We start from the raw sequence: 20,197 nt of genomic DNA on the forward strand, positions 1-20,197 counted from the left end.
GTGTCAGTAATGTTACACTGATAATATGACTGACTACAGGGGTTTTATTTAATTTCTGAGGTGTTCTAATAATGTTAAAACTCATATTTAGAAGCTTGTAAGTACGTTTTTTTATGCTCTAAATACGAAAATGTGCTATTCATGAATAAGGAAGCCTACTTTGCCAAAGTTCACTTATCTGGAACAAATTTACTGCGCTAAATGTGAAATTACTCAAATTATATTATGATTATTTATAATATACAGTTTGTTATTTATTTAATATCTTGTGTTTTAATAGTTACACTGTTAATGTCAACTGATAATCTTCTGGTGCTGCTCTAAAAGTCTTTAAACTATCCCTTATTTGTTGTCTAGCGTGTCACCATAGGGAAAAAAAATCACAAATAGATGATTCGCAACATAGTTGAAGGACATGTCGTGCAAAGTACTTTGAAGCGTGTATGACACAGTCGTGGTTGTGTCTAGGTGGAGCGCGTCCCTGGCCAGTCATGGCTATTCTCAGGAGCCTTTGAAGGGCCTTTTCATTTCCTCTGTCTGTCTGTGTCTGTGGAGTGTTGTTCGCCAACTCATTGTCGTGCCACGCTGCCACCAGACAACGGGGACATTTTGGTTCAAATGTATTAAAACATTCTTATGTAGAAACACAAGGAACACAAGTCTTAATAGGCACCATATTGTCACTTTTTGGAACCCATAACAAGTTGTGGACACTGCATTTATATTCCACACTGTATTATTTGCAGCACCTGTTATGTTCTTTGATATTATGGACTGGCAATATATATGTCACACATGGCAGGGTAAAGAAACACGTCATGGTTCAAGACTAATGTATGGATACAGTATACTTATCCCTTACACTAGTTGCAGTAATAACTCAATATTGTCAGCCAGTTCCTTCAGCATTATATTTTTTAACTGCTATATTATAATACACAAATTTGTTGATACAACCAGGATGTTCACCATGGCAACGGCACCCAGCAGGCATTCTACACTGACCCCAGTGTTCTTTACCTGTCACTGCATCGATACGATGACGGTAATTTTTTCCCTGGAAGTGGAGCCCCCGAGGAGGTAACAGTGTAACACGCTTGTTCACCAGCCGCCTTTTTATGTCTTTATTATTATTTAGTCGACTGAAGTGTTTGTGGGTTACTTTAGGTTGGCAGCGGCCCCGGTACGGGCTTCAATGTGAACATGGCATTTACTGGAGGACTTGAACCTCCCATGGGTGATGCAGAGTACCTTGCAGCTTTCAGGTAAGAATCTGTTTCAGAAAGAAAGCGATTTGGACCAAAAATGTGAATGTTGTTGAATTGGTTCCTTGTCATAGAAAGCATGAGGGAATAATTAGCTGCCCATCCACATAAGTTTAGGTCCTCCTGTAATACATGCTTGGTCTTATGTCTTTATAACCTTACACAAAGTGCACAGCAAAGTATTTTGGTTCCTGCGTTCTTTGAAAATGATTAGTCCACAAACCTGCGTCCATCTGTCCCAAACCAAAGACATCAAACCACCAGTCTGCTGTCTTTCAGACGCTTTATGCACGCTATCTCCCGGAAGCGCAACATATCTTCTTAATGCACGCCAGACCCCTTTGTGATCTTCATCTCTGCTCTTAATGAGAATGTGCTCATATTGTGTATGCTTGAATAAAATACAACTACAAACTAGGTTTACACCAAAATGAACACATCTCACCTACACGGTACACAGAACACATAAAGAACACAGAACACATACAGTATAAAAATATTCAATCTAAGAATTCAATGAAAGAGTAATTAAACAAGGGCGTTGCAAAGGAGGGAGATACAGGCATATTGAGAGGAGGAAGTCTCAATAATGAGGCCGCTATGCTGCTTATCACTGTCGATTTTACAATAGAAAAGCATTTCACAGGTTCAAGAATACAATCTGTATCTTAGATGAAGGTCATGACATTTGAGCGGAGTGGACTGCGCATGCAGCCAGTGTTGATGTCGCCACTTTTTGAGCATTTTATGATGCCTAGTTTCATTTTACTTTTCACTTTCACTTTCACCACCTGAACAGTCAGCCTCACACGAGCCATAATGGAGATTAAAGTGAAAAAACGTTCTCAAAAGAACACACTATAGACACGTAGTTGCCATTTTTGTACAGTATTAATACATTATATGAGTAGTACAATGACGAAAACATACAATGAGGAAATTCACAGATAGCATCTCAGTGATGCAGTCATCACCTGTCCACCTCCACAATTGTACTGCATTGTACTGTACTGCATTGGAGTAAATTAGTAGTCATATTCCACTGTCAAAAAACAGATGTGTCCAATATGTCCAGACATTTTGGTCACATTTATGCATCCAAAAGCATATGTTACATATAAAGGCACCGATTAGTCTTAGTCGTATCAGGCAGGTGTACTGTGTCACCCTAGCACATTGATTTAATTCACAGAGTCAAAGATATACTCAATTATGAAACACCTGCAACCAATTTCATATATGTCAGTATTTGTCCATCTGAATGAATTAGCATATGGATGCACTTTTATGATGTTTATTGGGTTGCTTACTGTAACAAGTTTCCTTGGAAGAAGGCCAAACAGATTCAGGGAGGGAGAACATGATTTGGATGTGTATAGGCCGAGACCCCATTAGTCTCTGGAGGCAGTTGCATTATTGGACAATTTATAGGCCTCGGAGGACACGAACAAACCTTTCTCACCGGTCATAGATCTTTCACACACATTACTATCGCATGAGTGTGGCTCTGATACTAAATAGCCATGTGTATATTAGGTGTGCAACTGTTCGATACAGTGGTCTCGAGTCTGTACCTCTATGAATCAAACGGTTGCTCCAACCTAATAGTCCGGAAGCTCTGACTAATTTTCAGACAAGTAGTTGCAATTTCTGAATCATTAGACCAGTTTATTTTCTCTAAACTCCAGTATTGTTCAACTATGTTGCAATCCTGTCTTCCTGCCCTCTCTTTGGGATGCATACCTCGCAGCCTGAGCCTCCTTCTACCGCTGGCCTGTGCCACGTTGCTTTAGCAGGGGATCAAGTTTGAGCCCCAAGAAAGCTCAGAGAAAAAAGATATGAATATTGGTTCTAATGAATACCAGAAACACCCTCTCTGTCTGTCTCTTTCTCTCTCACTCTCATTCACCTCCTTTCACTTGCTCGTTCACCATCAGGAGGAGAGAGAGGAGGAGAATTAAACTTAATTCAAAACAGCTCTCCTCAGAGCCAGATGACATGGCTTTGAAGTGTGCGTGTGTGTGAGTTTTTTTTTTTTCACTCTCATTCCCTCTCCCGTCTCCTGTTCTCTACTTTTTTATGAACGGAGGGGGAAGCCCTCAAGCTTTACTATTTAACTTTTTGTTGGCTGCACCCTCCACTTTTATTAAGTGGGCCTGATTGGAACTTGAATTAACCATTCAAAGGGATTATTGTGGTATTTCATAATGCATGATCCATTAACACTACAATATTACAGGGTTATCTGAATAATGGTTCCTAAATTATAATTATTTCTTCATACTATACATTTGTAGACTTTAGGGTATAGAACTGGTTTAGGGTTAGGCGCCAGTGATCAGTCAACCATTTGTACCCTTTATTTCCGAGACCAGTAACCTTGCCTGGGCCTGCCTGCAAAGTATTGAGCCATTGTAGGTCTTGACTCGGCATGTTTAATGAACCATCTTATGTTTATTTGTGGCATTATACGTACATCATTTTAGCCATTTAGACTCACACATTAATGCAAATATTAGTCTGAGAGGAAAAACAGTTTTATCACAGCTGTTTACTAGGGGAGCAACGATACATGAATCAGTATCAAACTGTCGTCTTGTGTCGATGTCACATGACATCAGTCAGCTGACATCAAAATGGTCTTGAGTCTCTCTTTGTGGTATTGTTTCTGTTTTTCTTGCTATGATCACCCATTCTAATACTTAATCTCCTCTACACTTTATTTTGTAACGTTGCCAGATTCACTGTAACAACCAATCTGTGTATCCCGAAGGTTTCTAATGCTACCGTCTTCCAGCTGCATGTAGATATGAATGTTATGTTGTGGTGGGGGGTGTGGTCTGCTCAGTTAAGGGTTATAATTTGCTGGTTAACAACCAAGAAAAATAGTAGCCACCAGAGTAAGAACACGCGTCTCACCTACAAATAGCAAACCATTACCGTGGTGACTGCATTGCACTGCAACCCTGTGGGGCTCCTTCACGCCCTACCACTATACAACACATCCGCCAGACCCCCAAAACATTTGTGTAAGTCTAAGAGAACAATCAGTCCAACCATTATACTAATCAAGAAAATAGTACCTGTTATCACATTCATGGTATAATTTAAAGATGCACATATTAATACTGGTTCCGTTTTGTTTTGTTTTTTAGTTTTCTTGTTAATTTAGATTTTTTTAAGATGCCGCGGGCCAATAAAAAAACAGCCATTGTCCGCGGAAGTCCCCCACTGCAAGCCACATGACATGTTTGTACACAGTTGTCATTCACCACACCCATCTACTTTTAGAAGTATCTCCTGTACTTTACACACATGCAATTATAACTGTCCTGGTTCTCCTTAAGGATCTTGTATTACTGCTTCCCAATTTTCTAAATGACCATTTCTAGAAGCACATGTGGTAACTTTCTCTACCATGTACATCGCACTTAACAAATGCTCATTTTGTGTGTGTTTGTGGTTAAAAAAAGTAATAAAAAAAAAGAGAGAGACTGTGCTTTTTCATCTTTACGCGTGTGTATCACTTTTTGTTACACTTAAGTGTATTCAACAGTGACAATTACCTCAATTGGCAAGAGTTATATAACAGAATTATAGAAGTGACCAACTTCAATATTCCCCCCATGAAATAGGCATATCATAAATTGTTCTTCTTTTTTTGTTCATCATTTGCTGATCCGGATTTTGTGGTTTTGATTGCACTTAGAAAAGGGTGGAGTGACAGCTTTCTCAGGAAATGTTGTGTATCTTGGAAGAATTTATGTTTGGCCTTGTCAGTAGCCGTATCGCTCAGGCTGCCTTTTCACATGAATAGAGATCCTGCAACTCCAAAAATAACTGTTAATGAAATCCTAAGGAAAAGTACGACCTGAGAGAAAAATTGATAGAAAAAGTTCTCATCTGGCTGAACTTTATTCAAAGTGACTTGACTTCAGACTTTCAATTCATATTATATGTTACGTAGCAGGTTATCTTTGGTGTCAATCTGAAATCACGATACTTGAGTATTTGTATATAGTATAAGCAGCATTAAATAGGATAAAATATACCCATTTCCTCTAAAATATATTATTTATTTCTGTTTTTGTAGGACTGTAGTGATGCCTATTGCCAATGAGTTTGCACCAGATGTGGTTCTGGTATCTTCTGGTTTTGATCCAGTGGAGGGACATGCTCCACCACTGGGTGGATACAAACTGACTGCCAAATGTGAGTACTGATCAATTAACAAAATGTACCGAGTTTGAATGTTATTTACATTATTTATGACCTTATTCTGGTGTGGTAATGTTTTTTTCATATTTTGCTGTAATCTGATGCCAGTGCCCATTATAAAGGGGACTACAGGAAAATGGGATGGGGGTACAGTTGATGGAGTAGAATGTTTGGCTAAATACATATATTAAAATTCCTCTCATGAATGCAGTTCATCAAAACCCGTAAGAAAAGGCCAAATATAACTATTAAAATTACAGTAAACCTGCCTCATATTATGGTATGTTTTAGCACTCCAATAAATCCACCTTTCTTCCTGTCCTTGATTGTCTCCTCGCCTTCTTTTAACTTATGTTGAGACCCCCCTTTTTCTTTCTTGTTTCTTTGATCAACATCCAAAAAGGAAGTAAGAGCTTCAGTAACACTGCACCCCTCCCTGACTTATACATTTTCCTTCTCCTTGCTGTCATTTCCTGTGTGTCCAGGCTTTGGCTACCTGACCAGGCAGCTGATGGGCCTGGCGAGCGGTCGGTTGGTACTTGCCCTGGAGGGAGGTCATGACCTCACAGCCATTTGTGATGCGTCTGAAGCCTGCGTCTCTGCTCTGCTTGGTAATGAGGTAAGATGGAAGATCCATGTCTTCAGACCCACTTTGCATATTAGTAGAAGTAAGTAGTAGTTATCCCAGGAGACGACAAATGATGCACATCCACAGTATGGACATCATGGATATTGTCCCGCACTTCATTTACGTTACTGATGACAGCCTTAAAAGCAACAGCTCTTCCTTCAAACTAATGTACATGTTATGCACATATTGAGCTTCCTTTCACTAATAAAAACTGCTAAATAAGATATTAATGGGGACCTATTATGCTTTTTCCTCGCTTTACCTCAAGTTAAACAATGTCAAAGTTTCAGATAATGAGGTTCACGCATTTGGAAGTGAGCCCTAAAAGAAGATTGGGATGGCTCAAAACACTCGGCTTGAAAAGGCGTGGTATAACCATTCCTTTGTGATGTCACAGAGGGGCGGACCTCCTTATATGGTTCATAGTTAGGAAGCACTTCTCCAGTCACGGGGGTATGTCATGTGGGTATGCCCAGAGGTGGGCCATGGGTGGAATAAATTAAAACAGACTGATTTGGCAGGAAGCACAAATCAAAGGAAATACGGCTGGAATAGGTGCAGATTCTGCAAAATGTAAAGGTTTTCTGAGCATAATAACGTATAGATGCCCCTTTCAGACAAATACTGCAATATGCAATGTAAGTTGTAGAAAAAAGTTGTGTGTGTGCGTGGGATTTTTCCGGGAACTCGGGTTTCCTCCCACATTCCAAAAACATGCTAGGATAATAGGTGACTCCAAATTGACAAAGGTATGAATGTGAGTGGGAATGGTTGTTTGTCTATATGTGCCCTGCCATTGGCCATGGTCCGAGTGAGGATAACTGGCTTAGAAAATGGATGCATGGAGGTATTCTGACTTACATGCCAATATTACATTCAGCAGAAAGAACAACATGAACCAATATCAAAAGTTATGCCAATATTGGCCCATATTATTCATAAGTGGTCATATATACGTGTACACTTTACATTTCTCTTAGCCCAGCCACATGAAATAGTATGCTGTATGTTGACCAGGAAGAAAGACAGAGAATGAAGAACGTTAAAGTCGTTTGTTGGAGTCAAACACACATATCGAATTCTTCACTTTGACAGGAAGTCAGCACCACCCACACGTACACGCACTTATCCTCCATACACTCACAGGCAGAAGGTTAATTGTGGGAGTGTGTAGGTTGGACTCTGGATTTGAACATCTGCGCTTTGTGATTCATGACTCCCAACGGAATTGCTTGTTGAAGCCGCCTCGTCTTTTTCTTTAAGCTGATGGAGAGGTTGGAGGTTGGTTTCTTGCAGAGGCTCGTGTTCTCCCTCTTGATTATGTAACTTATTTTCTTGTTCAACAACTACTGTCCTGTGGTAGAAGACAGATTGAAGACCCAACCGGCACCTCAATAGATTTAGAGATATTGAGATCTAGTATATGTATGCATGTATCTAGAGAGAGATTGATGTGGAAAGTATTTCTCTATGGAAACTAGTCCAACCTCTATGCTCATTTTCAGTCCGGTTCAAACTAAGTTTGGTCCATTTGTCCTCATAGTAAAGTTCAAAACCCAAGACTGGGCCAAACGGACCAAGATGAAAGATGGGAGTACTTGAGACAGCCACTGTATTAAAACTACGTATAACCCACCACTTGTCATCAATAATCACCTTTATACCCCCAACAAGGTTCCAGTATGTTTAGTTAATGCATAGCTTTATTGATGGTCTTGAACTTCATGCAAATTGTGGACCAGACAACCGGATAATTACCATCTGTCTTGGCCAGCAATTAATCAGGCAATCCCTTTCACACACACATTGACACATTTGTAAAATGGTGTGTTCTTGTGTCACAGAGATGCCATAGCCTGCGTACAATCAGTGCACAATGTGATGTAAGGAAAGCTAGCTGTACTGTCAAAGTGTACATCTATTGCTTATCGTGTCAAATATAGTCAGCTGTGTATGTGTGTAGTATGTATAATGTAAAAAAAAAAAATTGAAGGTTGTAAACAGATTTTGTATGCTCTAACTACAACTATATTCCATTTATTAATATTGAATCCTACTTGGCAGAAGTTCGGGACTTGGCTATTTTCTAAACTTATGATAACTTACAAATGCCATACAAAATATACCAAAGTATTCATTGGATTGTCTTGTTAAACAACTTTTATGGAATGTACATAAATATGTGCAGTATAGGCTGTCATCTATGACCCATCTACAGTATGTTTACACACACCATTCCTGTCAACTCTTTTGTTTTGCTTGGAAAACTAATTTTTCCACCTTCTTTCCCATCACTCTCTGGTTTATATAGTTTATCGTAAATTTCCATATTTTAGTTTTCATCAAAAAAGGGTGAAGGTAATCTGCCATGACAATGGTGCAGCGCATTGGCTTTTTGCTCTCCAAAAAGTTGTACAGAGGACTTCCCGTGCCATTGCTCTGCTGCAAAAACAAATGAAGTGGATCAGGGGGTGTGCATCTAAGGTTTCAGCAGCCTGAGGAGCACCAGACGCGGCAGGGTTTTTGAAGGAGGTCATTGGATGAGTGCCACAGAGAGCTGAAAATGCGAAAATAGGCAGGAGGCATTGAGCGTCAATTGCCTCAGCCCTGCAGGATGCTCACCCGTGCACCCAGGGCCCCGCCATTGGTCCACATCTGAAAACAGTTACACTCACACCTCTTTCAGTGGGGTCGGCCCAGGCCTGGGGATCACATAGTACAGGGAAATGCAAGAATCATTTGAAGTCGAGAAGGAGGAAACTATTGTTTGAAGGACCTGTGTACCTTTCACATCTTAAAAGTCGAAAGGGGGGGGGGTGTTTGATTTTAGTCTATAGACTGTACTAAGGTTTTTGGAAAGGCTCACTGCATTCTTTGTATTAGGTGCAATTTTTTTCTCCATTGATGGCGTATATGCAACAGAAGACATTCTACGGAGTACCTTTAAGAAACATTGATTAAGAAAAGTGAAACCATGACCAATGCAAATTAACCCAATGTCAACTCGCCAAAACCCGTAGCTTTCTTGACTCCCACCAGTTGACTCCAAGCCAACGAGTGATGTCAGCTGTGATAAAAGGCAGATCGTTCAGCTGTCTGGAGCTTTGATAGTGGATGGCAACCAAAGAGAGCCTCAAAATGTCCCTGATCATATCAAAACAACAGGAAGCAAGCCGTCGTTATCATAATATCAGCGAAGGTCTCCGTAATGGACGTGGAATGTAGCTGGAAAACGTCAATGGTGTATTGAGCTAGCGGTCTGGTTGTTTTTTTTTTTTTTTAACTCTGGCAAGTGCAATATTTTTTTTACTTTGCTGGAACAGTACATCAACATCGGGGCCAGGTGGGTCAATGACTAACCAGATCCAATAGATGGCGCTTCAAACGTAGCACTTAAGAGTCTTACATGTTGTGATTTTTAATCAAACAAATTAAGATCTGAAGTCTGTTCCATTACAACTATATCTACTCAAGGTTTGGTGTTTGGCAATTGTCTGAATAATTCATCTATTTATCAATTTAATCATTAATTAATCATTAATTAATGATTGCTAGCCAACATATGTTGGCCCCATTTAAATACGTGGTTCTTAGCAATTATTTGATAAACAACAGGCTAATATGCTAATTGCTCCCAGCTGTCCAGGCGGTTTTCAGCATGTTTTCAGTCCAGTTACAGTAAGACGCTTAAATTCACCTGACAATTCTACTTCAGCCCCCCCCCCAACTCGGCTGCAAGGCTCTGTCCCAAGTGGAAAAGATCCTCGGGTCTACACAACACACACCATTACCTTGCTCAGTTAGCATGACATAATCAACAGGTTTTGGTGACTGGTAACATATGTACATCACCACAACAGTAAACAATGGATGCCTTGTGCACCTTTGTTTTGCTGAACAAGTGAAATCCCTCCTCTTTTCCACTGTTTTGGTTTCAGCCTCCCCGTGGAATGTTTATACCGGCGCACATTCCTCCTAAGTCCACTCCTCTTAGCTTGTGGCTTTCCGTAACGTCTCAGCTTTGTTTGCCAGTCACATCAGTCACTCCAAAAATAGCGTCATATGGTGGCGCTAAACCATTGTTCCCCACTCCGACTTCAGTTCATATCAACTATGAATTGATGTCACCATGGACCATGTATGCGTGTATGCGTTTGCCATTCCTGCCAGGTGAGGGCCCCTGGAGGACCCTGACATAAGCCATTAAAGTTTATAAGCGTGAGGCCCAGCTGTCAATCAAGCAGACAGGCAACCCCTCTCTGAAGTGAACGCCACAAAACCCCAGAGAACCCCTGACCTTGCGTTTGACGGAGAGCTCAGACAAGCGGGGTTAGTCTGGCTTTCACCGGCTGGGGTGCTTGTGTGTCGTTTTTGCCTTTTGCCTGAAGGCTCAGAAAAGAGAACATTAAGGAAACTCTCAGGTGGTTGGAGGAATTTGATTTGAGTGGCACATTTGACAAAAAAGTTTTTTAAAATGAGGTTGCACAACATGTGATGGCTATATGGGCGCTTCATTGATGGATGATATCAACATATCATAAACAGGCTTTGGTTTGGATGATGCACAGTTACAACTTCTTCACTCTTTTTTTCTAGAAACTAGCACTGGAAGTTCCAACAAGTATGCATGACTCTGGCATCTAACAATAATGATTACACAATAGCATATATACAGTGAAGAAAATAAGTATTTGAACACCCTGCTATTTTGCTATTTCTCCCACTTAGAAATCATGGAGGGGTCTGAAATTTTCATCGTAGGTGCATGTCCACTGTGAGAGAGATAAACTAAAAAGAAAAATCCAGAAATCACAATGCATGATTTTTTAACAATTTATTTGTGTGATACAGCTGCAAATAAGTATTTGAACACCTGTGTATCATCTAGAATTCTGACCCTGAAAGACCTGTTAGTCTGCCCATTAGAAGTCCACCTGCACTCCATGTATCATCCTGAATCAGATGCACCTGTTTGAGGTCGTTAGCTGCATAAAGACACCTGTCCACCCCATACAATCAGTAAGACTTTAACTTGTAACATGGCGAAGACCAAAGAGCTGTCCAAAGACACCAGAGACAAAATTGTACACCTCCACAAGGCTGGAAAGGGCTACGGAGCAATTACCAAGCAGCTTGGTGAAAAAAGGTCCACTGTTGGAGCTATCATTAGAAAATGGAAGAAGCTAAACATGACGGTCAATCTCAATCGGAGTGGAGCCCCATGCAAGATATCACCTCGTGGGGTCTCAATGATTCTAAGAAAGGTGAGGAATCAGCCCAGAACTACACGACAGGACTTGGTCAATGACCTGAAAAGAGCTGGGACCACCGTTTCCAAGGTTACTGTAGGTAATACACTAAGACGTCATGATGTGAAATCATGCATGGCACGAAAGGTTCCCCTGCTTAAACCAGCACATGTCAAGGCCCGTCTTAAGTTTGCATATGACCATTTGGATGATACAGAGGAGTCATGGGAGAAAGTTTTATGGTCAGATGAGACCAAAATAGAACTTTTTGGTCATAATTCCAATAAGCGTGTTTGGAGGAAGAAGAATGAAGAGTACAATCCGAAGAACACCATCCCTACTGTGAAGCATGGGGGTGGTAGCATCATGCTTTGGGGGTGTTTTTCTGCACATGGGACAGGACGAGTGCACTGCATTAAAGAGAGGATGACTGGGGCCGTGTATTGTGAGATTTTGGGGAACAACCTCCTTCCCTCTGTCAGAGCATTGAAGATGGGTCGTGGCTGGGTCTTCCAACACGACAACGACCCGAAGCACACAGCCAGGAAAACCAAGGAGTGGCTCCGTAAGAAGCATATCAAGGTTCTAGCATGGCCCAGCCAGTCTCCAGACCTGAACCCAATCGAAAATCTTTGGAGGGAGCTCAAACTCCGTGTTTCTCAGCGACAGCCCAGAAACCTGACTGATCTAGAGAAGATCTGTGTGGAGGAGTGGGCCAAGATCCCTCCTGCAGTGTGTGCAAACCTGGTGAAAAACTACAGGAAACATTTGACCTCTGTAATAGCAAACAAAGGCTACTGTACCAAATATTAACATTCATTTTCTCAGGTGTTCAAATACTTATTTGCAGCTGTATCACACAAATAAATTGTTAAAAAATCATGCATTGTGATTTCTGGATTTTTCTTTTTAGTTTATCTCTCTCACAGTGGACATGCACCTACGATGAAAATTTCAGACCCCTCCATGATTTCTAAGTGGGAGAAATAGCAAAATAGCAGGGTGTTCAAATACTTATTTTCTTCACTGTACACTGTTTTTAACTTTACAAAATGCTTACATTGGATACTGTATCGCCATTTAACTCATTCGCTACCAAAGACATATTTATATGTATTTTTCAACCCAATACATCTTTTAGTTTAGTTTTTTTTTTGCGGGAGAGGCAAAAGTAAGTGATGATGCAACTCCACAATAGAAGCGGACATGTTTGGTGCAGTTTTAAGATGAAAAAAAACGGCCACAAGGTGGCAGAAGTGTCTTTTTTACGAGCTTGCCATGCAACGCTCCCATAGAAATCCATGCTCCGCAGCAACCAGGAAGTGAAAAGGCATCTCGCCGTGTAGCGTGAAGGAGATTACGCATTGAAGGGAAATTCTAACACATGTACATGTGTGCACAACTGTGCATACACTTGCACTCACACTTTTCAGCTGCAAATGTGAAAATTTATTTTTATCTAAAACATACAATTTTTGTGTGCTGTTTATTTTGTGGCATTGTTGTTTATTATTAATTTGGCTAAATATATATGGCTAAATTTGTCTCAAAGTGAATGTTATGTGTGAAATATTTAAAGCCTATATAAGATAATAATATTAAAGCCTTTTTTTCTCCCTTTTTTGTTGAGAACTGATATTTTGCTGAAACTTACCTATGTTCTACTATTGATTACTAATGCACGGAAAAAAAGGAAGAAACTAGCTTTTTTCTGATGTAAGATGAGAGTTTAATCTTTCTTTTGGTATATACCATCTCTATATAGCTCAAGAATGGGGACGGCTTTTGAAAAATGGCTAGGCCTGAATGAGTTTAGATTGCCTGTTCCACCAAGTTGTGAATATAATGTTGCTGTATTGCAGTAGAATTTTTACAAATTAAGTAATCTGCCTTGGTTCAGTTATTGTTGCCTTTATTATTGCCTGTCAAACTGTCTATGTAATAAAAACAGAGGCATCACTAGGCAAACTGAATCCTCCTGTATTTACAAACAAAATTACACATCCCATATGGGGCTGCACGGCGAACGAGTGGTTAGCACGCAAGCCTCACAGCTAGGAGACCCGGGTTCAATTCCACCCTCGGCCATCTCTGTGTGGAGTTTGCATGTTCTCCCCGTACATGCGTGGGTTTTCTCCGGGTACTCCGGTTTCCTCCCACATTCCAAAAACAAGCTAGGTTAATTGGCAACTCCAAATTGTCCATAGGTATGAATGTGAGTGTGAATGGTTGTTTGTCTATATGTGCCCTGTGATTGGCTGGCGACCAGTCCGAGGTGTACCCTGTCTCTTGCCCGAAGACAGCTGGGATAGGCTCCAGCACCCCCGCGACCCTCATGAGGATAAGCCGTAGAAAATGAATGAATATTCATACACATCCCGGATTACAGTGAGAATCAATATGTCAGTGGAATAAATGAATGACCGCAAACCTACTTAGATTTTTAATGCTGAGTAAGATTTTCAGGCAAATATTTAATAATTGATTATAAATTATACACATTATGTGTGTCCAATGTCCAGTACCCAGTCTATTCCTGTATGCATGACGAAGCTTGGCGTGACACAGCAGGATTAAAGTATCCTTCTCCCTGCACTGCCTCTTCCTTCTTCCCCAAAGGACCCCTCCCACATGTTATTTGTTCAAATTAAAAGAAATATTCTGACCTGGCTGAAGAAAGCAGTTGACATTTCCCTCTTCTTTTTGGCTCTTGCATACCAACTTCCAAGTATTCGCACAAGAGTCTTCTTTGTTTGCTCCTGTCGGTTTATTTTTATGTCACCAGGGGTCATAATTGATTAGAATCGGGATGCATGACTGGAAATGAGTGACAAAAGTGTTGTGCCTGCCAACAGGGAAATTAAATGATTCCGAGTTGGGAAGGTGTTTTGAGGAAAAAAGCTGTGTGACCTACAGTTTGGATAGTGTTGTTAGCTTAACTGTACTGTCCTTGTGTGTGTCTGTGTGTGTGTGTGTGTGTGAGCGGTCCAGAGTTTTCATGTATGCTTTGTGTGTGCGCGCAGTTTCCATGTGTGTGTCCTTGGGGTGGGTCACAGTACAAAGACCGTATTGTAGTTTTTGTCATAAAGTAGTAGGTCTCTTGAGGTGTGAAACTGCAGCCCATTTTTTGATTATGTCAGCAACTTCAGTTTGTTCTCCACCTCTTGGCCTGCGGTTCACATTCAAACGTGACCTGGAGACAACAGTTGAAGGTTCAGGTGAGGTTACGAGTTGGTACTTGGTACCACAGACACCAAGGAAACAAATCAACCACCCAAGTGCTCAAGAAGGCATACATAGTATGTACAGGCCCATAACCATCAGGCCACTATCCACACTGTTAAACTTTTGGGCTGTTTCTCCAATGAGGGTGCAGGAGGACTTCACTGCATTCAGGGTGTGGTGAACGGGGCCATGTACTGCAGAATCTTGGATGAGAACATTCTGGCCTTAGTCAGTCTTCGAACCTCAATGCCATAGATGATCTGTGGTGGGAGCTAAAACCTCTCTTTGCCAAGTTACCAGACCTTTGATACCTTCAGAGTTTGGAGAGTATCTGTAAAAAGGAGCGGACCAGCATCCCTCCTGAGATAGGCACAGTCTTTGAACTACAAGAAACATCTGACGTCAGTCCTTACCAATGAATTTTTCACCAAGTACTAAGTCACGTTTTGCCTGCAGATCAAATATCAAATACAAATTAATTCATAATCTTTATTTAATGTTTGGGCAGAACGGCACTCAAGTGGTTAGCGCACAGACCTCACAGCAAGGAGACTAGGGTTCAATCCCACCCTCTGTCATCTCTGTATGGAGTTTGCATGTTCTCCCCGTGCATGCGTGGGTTTTCTCCGGGTACTCCGGTTTCCTCCCACATTCCAAAAACATGCTAGGTTAATTGGTGATTCCAAATTGTCCATAGGTATGAATGTGAGTGTGAATGGTTGTTTGTCTATATATGCCCTGTGATTGGCTGGCAACCAGTCCAGGGTGGACCCCGCCTCTTGCCCGAAGACAGCAACCCCCGCGACTCATGTGAGGATAAGCGGTAGAAAATGAATGAATTTAATGTTTGTTTTGTCATTTTTTGTTGATTTTTTGTGAAGGTACACCAACCAGACTGTAATGGACTGTTCATATCTTTGCAAAGAGGAAAACATACAAAATCAGCAGGGGATCAAATAATTATTTCCCCCGCAGTACATAGCCAATGCTCCCAGTCATTGAACGTTTAAGCAGACCCCGCAACCATCACTAATAACTTCAGTAAACCAAGAACTGATTTGCACAAAGCTCCTACACAGAAATATTTTGTTATATTTGTTCTGTTTCAGTTGGAGCCCATCTCAGATGATGTGTTGCATCAAAGACCACACACCAATGCTGTCCACTCAATGGAGAAAGTTCTTGAAGCTCACAGTAAGTCATTGTTTTCCTTTTCCTTCATCATTGCCAATGTACTTGATTGATAACATGTTAAAGCAGCTAGTCTACACGTACAAAAAGGCTTACAGACCAACACAAAAAAAGTTAATTTGTTCTTGTCTTGGTGGCAGGTAAATACTGGCGCTCATTACAACGTTCGGCCTCCATGCTTGGATGCTCTTTGAGCGAATCCCTAAGGCGTGATGCTGAGGAGGCTGAGACTGTCTCTGCTATGGCTTCACTATCTGTTGCCAACAAGCACATTGGAGAGAAGTAGGTAGTACTAACTGGTAGCATGAAGTATAATTGTATTACTTATTCATTTTAAAGATGATAGTTACAGAATACATAGTATCAAAATAACAGTACCTCACAAAAGTGAGTCACCCAAAAGTGAAAATGTGCAAATCGGGCCCAATTAGCCATGTTCCCTCCCTGGTATCATGTGACTAGGTGCAAATTGGGGTCAGGTGTGTTCAATTTGGTGTTATGGCTCTCACACTTTCTGGTCATTGGAAGTTCAACATGTCACCTCATGGCTAAGAGTTCTCTGAAGATCTGACCAAAATAATTGTTGCTCTACATAAAGATGTTCTAGGCTATGAGAAAATTGCCAACAACCTGGAACTGAGCTGCAGCATGTTGGCCAAGATCATACAGAGTAGCTTTCACTCAGAATAGGCCTCGCCATAGTCAACCGAAGAGTGCATGTGTTCTTCGTCATATCCAGAAGCTGTGTTTGGAAAATAGATGTATGAGTACTGCCAGTATCGCTGCAGAAACTGAAGGGATGGGGAAGTTAGTCTGTCAGTGAGACCACGATCAACTATTTGATTCAAAGTGTGCCTTGTCCACAGTCAAGCATGATGGTGGGAGTGTCATGATCTGGGCAGGGTTCCTATGCAAGTATGGAAAATGGAAAGAAACTGAAGTACGGAAAAATATTTTTGTGTTGTTACCACTATTCTGTTTTGTAAAAGATTAAATTATGAATAACTGGAGAGAAAAAAAGAAATTGATTAATCTGTTTTTCCAGGGAAGTTACTCTAAGATACTTATTTGAAAGCCCACAGTAGGCCACACATCCCGGAAAACATTTGAATGGCCTCCCAACCCTTCTAGCTACATTACCTAGCTATAATCTCCTGGAAATTATGAATGAAACAAACCAATAATTTCATAATTTATTCACATGACAGTACATTTGCAACTTATGATTATTTTCTTAGTTGATTAATCTGACGCTTGTTGTTTTTTGATTAATCCAGTAATGTAGTAAATGGATCAAATCAATATGAACTGTCACACAGGTATTGGTTGCACCCACAACATATCAGAAAAGAGACAAAAATGTTGATCAATTTCATTTTCATTAAAAAAAAACAACTAATCAAATGCCAAAATAGTTTTTATTTGTTAATTATTTGGAAAATCAATTAATCTTTCACAATGATACACATCTATTTACTGAGTCTGAAATTTCGACATGTGAATGAATTTGGAGGTCCCCTGTCTGAGGCCGCACGAGTGCTGCTGGCACTGGGGAGCTACTGTTCATTGAGAGAAACATGAATGCCGACATGTACTTGACATACTGAAGAAGAGCACATGATGCCTCCCTTTCGTAAACTGAGCCACCCACTGGGCAGTATTCCAACATGACAAGGACCCCAGACACACCTCCAAGACGACTGCTGCCTTGTGGAAGATGCAGAGGTCAAAGGTGATGGACCTAAACCTTATTAAACATTTGTGGTGCATCCTCAAACAGTAGATGGGAGTAGTGCAAGGAGACATCATCCATCAGATGTCGTGATAGAGGAGTGGAAGAGGATTCCTGGCAGTCTGCCTTGTTTTGATGAACTGCAAGAGAGTTAAGAAAATAATGCACTCCCCAATACGCATTTTCATCCAGAGTGTACTCACTTTTGTGAGGTACTGTACATGTTTATGTTATATACTCTGAAAGAGAGTTATATTCATGTATGTTTCCCTCTCTAGGGCTGAAGAGGAACCGATGGAAGAGGAAGGTCTCTTATAAAGAGGCCTTGTTGGCTTTCGAGCACTGAGACTTTGTATGAGAGTGTACCCACACAGCACAATCTTCATCGCATTACCACTACTGCAACCGTGCTCTTGTCATGCCAAGATGCTGTCTGACGATGGTGGGCAAGTGGACACGCTGTGTTGGTGCATTCTCTCATTAACTGTGCGCAGCATGGTTAGCAAAAACAGTGATATTATCTACTCAGTACTACCTTCATATTCCATCATTTCGACATTTAGTGCCAGTAATTTTCAAAAACTAAATACATATTCTTTGGTACTTTTTAGAATGCCAGTCAAAGACATGTACAGTTTGTGTTTTGCTGTATTTTTTTTTAATACTTCCACACATCCATCCAAATACATCCATCACATTTTGATTCTGCATCAAGGATGGATTTTTCAAACTATTGGAAAGAATGGAACATTTTCCATTCCCATGTCTGTAAGTGTTCTCATTCCGGAATTACTGACCGTTAAAAAAATGCATTTGTGCCTTTAGTTTTGCTATTATTCAACTAGTATGAATAGTTTGAGTACAGTATGCCTTAAAACAGGTTCAATTAAATCCAATCCGACCGCATTATTATCTAAGATGTCCGCAAGATGTGTGCATGTTAGTGGCACAGACTTAGCATGTTTACCTTTAATGCCCTGCAGCACATTTCTCCTTTCATTTTCATTTGTATCTAATCTTGGAAGGTGAAATCCAGCCATCCATTTCAGTCTTAAAATTCCCAAACTACATTTAAGTTGGGAGAATGTCAAGTAGCATGTACTGTAAGACCTGTGAAAAGTACAATCTTGTCTTTGCATTGTGTAGAATGTCACTTATCAATTCACCTAATGTCAACATCTTCTTAAAAAGAGACCCCCGTGAATATTTCAACATGTGAGGATGGAAATGTGAGTTTTTGACAACATTGTTTCCACAATAACAAGGACCAAACCACCAGAGAGTTTCCAGAGGGGTGCAGCAAGGCCGCACAAGCACAGCTGCTTGGACATCTGCTCCCCAAATGTCAGGTGTTAGAGCACGTGGCAGGTGTGTGTACGTCTATGCAGTTCACAGCACATTTCCCATGTTTTGGGGAGGTTTTTTTTGTCCTTGCCCCAGAATTTAAAAAAAATGTAGATCAACAAACAAATACAGAATTTCATTTATTTTGATTTTATGATATCTGTAGCTATTTTGTAGATTCCATTTTTTGGGCAGCTACTTTCTTTCCTATGTGTGACCTACATTGTCATCACAGGCTTAATGAATATTGTCAGTAAACACATCGTGACATTCGTTGTTGGTTACTGGACTTTTGGACATGACTGCCCTCAATATTCGTGCCACATGCTTATGACAAATGACATTCTTTCCATTTTTCTCAGTCTTTGCAGGGATGTTGAGTGATGTTGAGTTTGTGTTTTTTATCATTTTGTATATTTTCTTTATATTGCCTTCTTGGTGTGTGTTACATTGCGACAGATGAGGGTTCTGACATTTGGAAAAATAACGTGCTGTTGTGGACTGAGGGGTTTTGTGGGAAATGTTTCTACTTTGTATACAATTGTGTATTTACTGTCTGTTCATAGTAGAGTTATATATGAAAAGAAATGATTATATTCTATAACAAGTATGAATGCGTTCTTACGTGTTGTAGGCCCTTTGTCACTGAAGGCACCATTTGCAGTCCTTGGTTTCGGTTTGTTGTTTGATTGTGCTTTTTATCAATTAATCTTTTGGTCTATGATGACAAGTTGTAGACATTTTCATTCCTGTGGCACCAGATATTTGTTGCCTTTACCCACCAATCCTGCTTCACATATTCACGCTCATACAGTGGATCCCCGCAAATATGCGGGGAAAAAAAATATTTTATTTTTGTAGTTTTTATCTGAACTGACGGAACAACGTGACATCGTCTGACTTGAGCAGGTTTAGCTCGTTGAAGCCTGACAACCAAATGCTGGACTGTAACTCGCAGTCCATCTGTTTTATCGATCCTCAAACATCATCACTCATTAGTGGTGCATACCAATACTTTTATGGTTTCCAATGTGAACTCGGATTGAGCATTTAGCTTGTTGACTTCTGAGTGCACAATGGCAGAGGGTTATGTTGCTGAATCATATCTAATAATTACAACAGACAGCTTTATTGCAAGTAAAGCAGCAGAGAGCATGAAGGGAATGCAAAATTTTCAGTTATCTACTCCCTGTTTTTGCCATTCGCTTGTTTGTGCCACTTCGTAACCCCCGCAAAAAGCCGGGATCTACTGTATTTGTACTTTTCCAAATGTTCTTGTCTGTAGACTTTTGATTGTAGAAAAAAAATGCATTTTATATGCCACCTGTTACATTTTAGTAAT

General features: G+C 40.5%; 1 protein-coding gene across 5 annotated transcripts in view; it reads left to right on the plus strand.

Annotated features, from left to right (window-relative positions):
• The window catches only part of LOC131135526 (histone deacetylase 4), a 60,121-nt gene extending 39,924 nt beyond the window's left edge, over window positions 1-20,197 (plus strand). For all 5 annotated transcript variants that reach the window (XM_058081539.2, XM_058081534.2, XM_058081536.2 and 2 more), the window contains exons 20-26: window positions 961-1,080; window positions 1,168-1,265; window positions 5,359-5,477; window positions 5,969-6,102; window positions 15,698-15,782; window positions 15,920-16,061; window positions 17,790-20,197. In XM_058081539.2, the coding sequence (XP_057937522.2) occupies window positions 961-1,080; window positions 1,168-1,265; window positions 5,359-5,477; window positions 5,969-6,102; window positions 15,698-15,782; window positions 15,920-16,061; window positions 17,790-17,829 (738 nt within the window). In that variant the 3' untranslated portion in view covers window positions 17,830-20,197. The remainder of the gene's footprint in view (window positions 1-960; window positions 1,081-1,167; window positions 1,266-5,358; window positions 5,478-5,968; window positions 6,103-15,697; window positions 15,783-15,919; window positions 16,062-17,789) is intronic.

Source organism: Doryrhamphus excisus, linkage group LG12 (genome assembly GCF_037039965.1).
Source record: "Doryrhamphus excisus strain RoL-2023G ecotype Guam linkage group LG12, RoL_Dexc_Guam_v1.1, whole genome shotgun sequence".
In the NCBI taxonomy this organism is placed as follows: Eukaryota; Metazoa; Chordata; class Actinopteri; order Syngnathiformes; family Syngnathidae; genus Doryrhamphus; species Doryrhamphus excisus.